We start from the raw sequence: 6,000 nt of genomic DNA, 5'->3' as shown, positions 1-6,000 counted from the left end.
CCCAGTCCCTCTTTCTTTTTTTTTTTTTTTGGTATCAGGGATTGAACTCAGATCCTTGTGCTTGCGAGGCAGGCAGCAGAACCACTGAGCTAAATTCCCAGCCCTCTTGTTTTTTGTTTTTGTTTTTGGTACCGTGGATTGAACTCGGGTCCTGTGCTTGCAAGGCAGGCAGCAGAACCACTGAGCAAAATCCCCGAACCTCTTACTTGTTTTTTAATAGCTGTCTCTTGAGCAGAAGTTTTAAATTTTAATAAAATGTAACTTTAAAATTTTCCTTTATAACTCTTGGTTTTTGTGACCTTAGAAGTAGTTAGGTATTTCTTGCATGTTAAGTGAGGATGTAAGGACCTCCACTGTTTCCTTGCAGAGGAGTTCAAATTAATTTTCTTACCTTACGATTCCTTAAATTGTTTTGGAAAGTTTATAAACTTCTCCTCAGGACTATCTCCAACTCCCACACACGTGCTGGGATTTAACCTAGGGCTTTTTCACTGAGCTGCCTCCCCAACCCCTTTTACTTTTTGAAAAAGTTTTTTTTTTTCATTGAATTTATTGGTACATTTTAGGTGTACAGTACAGTTATATTCATCATTGGTATCTTGTACCTTTACATGACAGGTCTTTGTTCCCTTACACATGTGTAAATACTGAATAGTTTCTCTGGTGTGAAAAACTATAATTGTACATAATATCCTAATGGTATAATTGACAATGTAAAATAGGAAGAAAGGGGCTAAAGGTGCAGGGGAAGTGGGAAGAGTAGGAGAAAGGAAATAAGGGAAAAGAAAAAAATATGAGAAAATGAAAAAATGGAAATAAAGTATCTTTAGTCTGCAATTCTTAACAAGATTTTTTTGTTTGTTTGTTTGTTTGTTTTTGAGACAGGGTCTCACTATGTGGTTGAGACTGACCTGGAACTCACTATGCAACCCAGGCTGGTCTCGAACTCACAGTGGTCCTCCTTCCTCAGCCTCCCTAGTGCTGGGATTACAGGCGTGCACCACCACATTCGACCGACAGAAGATATTTCTTGCAGTAATTTTTCAATTGTAGAATAGTAGAGATACTTGTAAATTTTACCCACTAATAAGGAGTCACCAACACTATTATTTTTTGTAACATTTACTTTCATTCTTTGTGATGATTTTTATTTTGGCTATACACTTTGCCTAGAACCATTTGCCAATTTCTTTTTTTTCCTCATTGAGTTTATTGGTACATTTTAGGTATACAGTAGAGTTACATTCATTATTGGGATCTTGTACCTTTACATGACAGGTCTTGGTTCTCATTTTTTCCCCTTGCCAATTTCTTTTAATTGGATGCATGAAAAAGTTTTCTTGGATCTTTTCTAGCATGTATTATGTTTCTGAAGAAGGTCATCAACTCATAGCTTTAATTTTTAGATGTAGGTTTTGTTGTTGATTTAAAAAAATAGGTGAAATGTTAAATTAAAAATTTTTTGTATTTATTAAACATATTTAAAATTATGTTCATTTGATAGACGACTGCCCATATAACGTTAACCCTAACTCGTGATGAGATTGACATTTTGTAATACGCAGAACCTTGAGAGAACTATTAATTTTCTATAATAACAGTAATCATTACATATATGATTTGTTATACACCTTTTTTTTAGGTGGAAGGATGTAGCAGAACAAAACTTTTTAAGAACAACTGACAAAATCATTATATATTATATATATACCTACACACATTGATCTTATTAATTCGCTTATTACCATGAGGAACATTTTTAAGGCATTTATAAACCTTTAATCCTTATGGTTTAATTAAAGTGACTGTTTTACTTGATAGGTGCTGAAGATGAAACAAGAATAGATATGCAGTTCCCTGCTCAATACAAAGGCCAAGAGTTGTATTCACAGCAAGATGATGAGCAGTCACAGGGATGGGTGTCCTGGGCGTGGTCACTTGTGCCTGCGATTGTGAGTTATGATGATGGTGAGGAAGACTACCTTGGAAATGATCCTGCATCAACCATGCTTCAGCAGAAAGCACCAAGTTTGAAGGATCCTATTGTTTCTGTAGGATTTTACTGTACCAAGGCAACTGTGACTTTTAAAGTAGGTTTCTTTCTCTTGCTGTTAATATTTGCCAACTTTAATACTTAAATTCTGATTATATAATTCTAGTTTAGCTAAAAGGTGGTTTTGTGTTCAGCAAGTATAAGAATGTAATAATTCTTCATAAAATTTTATGGTGTCTAGATGAGTTCTTTGAATTTTGACTCCTGATTTCTCTTAGGCCATCTCCACTTTTCTTTTTTATCAGCTTTATGGGTGGTGTTTTTCTTTCTACCACATTACTGGCATTTAAATATGCTTTAATATTTTTATTAAAAATGTACCTTAAAAAATATCTTCCTTCACGTATTCCTGTAGCTTACTGTTTTATTTTCGTGATCTCTTTCATAACAGTACTAAATTCCACACATTAATTGTACATAGTAATGGAGTTTAGTGTGATATTTCCATGCATGGATACAGTGTATACTGAAGAAATTCAACCAGCCTTCTTTCCACCTGCACCCCTATGTCTAATAATCACTTTTCTCTCAGGTTGATTGAGTTTCCACATATGAGAGAGAACACGTAGTATTTGCCTTCTGTGGTTGGCTTTTTTCACTTAATATAATCTCCTGTAGTTCTATCCATTTTGCTGCAAATTACAAGTTTTCATTTTTTATGGCCGAGTAATACTCCATTGTGTATATATACCACATTTACTATATTTATTCATCTGTTAATGGACACAGGCTTATCCACCTGAGCTCTTGTGAATAGGACAGCAATAAACATGGGCATACAGGTATTTCTTTAGTATACAGATTAATTCTTTTGGATATATACCAGAAGTGGCTTAGCTGGTATTGTAGATATCTTCTTAGTTCTATTTTTCATAATGGCCATTCTGATTTACATTCCTACCAACAGTATATACGAACCTTTTTTTCCACATCTTCGCTAGCATCCCATAATGAAGTTTCTTTGAAGGGTTGCTTATAGACAGTTTCACTTCTCATCTTTCATTCTTTAAGACAGTCCAGTTTCTTATTTAGATCTTCTTCTAACTATTTTCAGCTTCAGTTTCTTCTGTAGATACTCTTCTAACTCTTATTTTTAACATTTTGATTGCTTCCAACATGAAAAATGCATGTAAAATATATATTCAAAATCTGGTATGTAATGTGTATTTGTTAAAAAATAGTAAGGTGAACCCCTTTTACTTCAAGTTTTATAAGGTTACTAGTACTTTTGGCATTCCTTACATGTTCTTTGATGATGCTTTGCCTTCTATTCTGCTCAGATACAACCTGACATGAATTTTGGGTTCTTTGCTCTGGCTTTTTATAGTGCTATTATCATACATGCACAGTATCTCTGAATACTTTTTTAATTCATGCAACAAATATTTATGAATGCTAACTGTGTTACAGGTACTCTTTTGTCTTTAGAGATGTAGCAGTGAACAGATATAAATCCCTGCCTCCCTCTAAATTGTCATTATAAACAAATAGATACCATTGATGGTAAGAGTTATATAGGAAAAAAACAGGGAAGAGGAATAATAGTGTTTTACTAAAGGGTAGAGATTGTGCACCTTTTAAAATGGGATGATCAGTGAATTTCTTAGGGTGAAGGAGATATATTACTGTGAGGGTATATGCAAAATCTTGTGAAAGAGGAAGCCTTGTAGATTACTGTAGGAATGAACATTTCAGGAATAGAAAATATGAGCACCCAAAAGTTCAAGGAATAGCAAAGTCAGCTGGGCTGGAGCAAAATGGGCTAATGTAAAAGTGACATGATATCAGATCAGAGAGGTAATTGGGGTTTATAACAGTGTTAGAGATTATAAAACTAAGTCATTTTTGGGACTACTTTCTTTTTTCATTCCCTCTCTTTCTCCTTTCTTCTTCCTCTTCTTACTTCTCCTCTCCCTTCTTTTCCTTTTCCCTTTCTTTCTCCTCCTATTTCCCTCCTTTTCCCCTTCCCTCTTCGTTTCCCTCTTTTTCTCCCTCTCCCTTTGGTCCTCCCCTCTCCTTCCATTTCTTTCCTCCATTCATTCTTTGTCCTGAGGATCAACCTAGAGTCTTCACACTGAGCTTCATTTCCAGCTCTTTACATTTTTCTTTTTTTATTTTGAGTCTAGGATGGAGGCAAGTCTAGATAATGAAAAGTGATTAGTGTTTGAATGTGTTCTGAAGGTCAACTATGTAAGATTTCCCAATAGATTTTATTGTAAGTCATGAATGAAATAAAGCGAATCCATAATTGGCTCTTGAGCAGTTGTAGAGGTTGAGTGGTGAGTTTTTGAAGTGAGGACTGAAACAACTAGGTTTGAGATGAAGATCAGGAGTTTGGTATTGAACAAGTTTAAGATGCTTATTATACATTATTCATCAGGCCATGGGTGTATGAATCTGGAGTTCAGATTAGAAATTTGGTCTAAGTGTAGAAATTTGATAGTTATCACTATCTGGAATTGATGTATACAGGAAAAAGGAGAGGTTCTAAGATGCAGCTCTGGGTTATGGTGGTGTTAAAAAGTTACAAAGAGGAAGAAAAAGAAAATGGAGAATAAGTGATTAGTAGTATGTTCAGAAAATCAAAAGAGCGTTTGTTTGGAAGCCAAGTGTCATAAATGTTTTAAAAAGGAAGAAGAATGTCATTTTTGAGAATGAGTCTTAGGTTTTAGCAATATGGATATTGATAATCTTGACCAGAACAGTGATAGGAAGCTAGTAGAATCTTAGTTGGAGTAGCAAATGGAAGGACTGGTACTGATGTGAAACAGTGCACGCACTATGGAATGGTAGTTTCTCAAAAAGTGAAACAGAATTACCATGTAATGTAGCAACCTTGTCTTGGGTATATATCCAAAAGAAAACTGATAATCCAGGGTGGGGATTTAGCTCAGTGGCACTGTCAGCCTTATAAGCACAAGGTCATGAGTTCAAACCCCTGTACCACAAAGCACCCAAAAAACTGATACTCCATTGCAATGGTCCAAACCTGAAACAGTTAAAATGTTTACCATTGGAGGAGTGAATGAATAATTTGTGATATGGTGGAATATTATTCAGTCCTAAAAAGAATGATGTTCTAATATATGCTAAATGCTTGAAAAATTTTGCAAAGTAAAGTAAGGAACAAAGGACAAATATTGTATGATTCTGCTTATATCCAGTATTTAGAATAGGGTAATTTATAGTGACAGAGGGTAGAATAGAGGTTACCAAAGGCTTGGTGATTGGGGAGTGGGGTGTTAGTGCCTAACGGCTATTGAGTTTCTGCTTGGGATGATGTGAAAGTTCTGGAAATAGATTGTGGGGAAAGTTATACAACATGTTTTACTTACACCTTGAAAATAGTTAAAGTGGTAAATTTTGTACATTTTACCATGTCAATATATATGGAAGTAGAGGAATTGATGATATAGAAAACTCTTTAAAGATGTTCTATTTTAAAGGGGAACGTAGAAATGGGGAGACCAATCATCTATCGTGGAAATGGAAACTAAAGCTTTTTTTTTTCTTTTTTCAAGGTTGGAGTTAGCAAGACATTCCTTTTTGGTGATGTAGGCATCACCAAACTGATGATGATGTAAACTGATGATGTAGGCATAATGGGGAGAATTGCTGGAGTAAAGAATCTGATGATGGTCTCTGATGGGGAAACAGATTGTTGATTAGTGACAGCAGGAGAGAAAATACTGTGATCTGGCATCTATTTATGTGGTTATGTAGATAAAATATTGAGGCTTTTGGAAATTTTCTTCAGATTGCTTTTATTTTTGAGGAGTTCTCAGAGTAAGAATGGGGAAGCAAAGTGAAGATTTGGGGGAAAGAAGGTGTAAAACTGTCATCTCAGGGAGAATGAAGAGCAAATTGTGTGAGTATATGGTATGTTTGCTAGGGACACTGAGACCTAAAAGACAGAAATGATCATGAATTTGCAGCAGCAGCCATTG

At 35.0% G+C, this 6,000-nt stretch overlaps 1 protein-coding gene across 4 annotated transcripts in view; it reads left to right on the top strand.

The window, feature by feature from the left end:
- Vps13b (vacuolar protein sorting 13 homolog B) overlaps nucleotides 1-6,000 on the top strand; it is a 675,222-nt gene that overhangs the window by 51,183 nt on the left and 618,039 nt on the right. For all 4 annotated transcript variants that reach the window (XM_033759979.1, XM_010619560.3, XM_010619559.3 and 1 more), the window contains exon 8: nucleotides 1,822-2,090. In XM_033759979.1, the coding sequence (XP_033615870.1) occupies nucleotides 1,822-2,090 (269 nt within the window). The remainder of the gene's footprint in view (nucleotides 1-1,821; nucleotides 2,091-6,000) is intronic.

The sequence above is a fragment of the Fukomys damarensis genome, unplaced genomic scaffold (genome assembly GCF_012274545.1).
Source record: "Fukomys damarensis isolate Sample0158 unplaced genomic scaffold, DMR_v1.0_HiC HiC_scaffold_5, whole genome shotgun sequence".
Classification (NCBI taxonomy): domain Eukaryota; kingdom Metazoa; phylum Chordata; class Mammalia; order Rodentia; family Bathyergidae; genus Fukomys; species Fukomys damarensis.
This window is presented reverse-complemented; position numbering and strand designations above follow the sequence as displayed.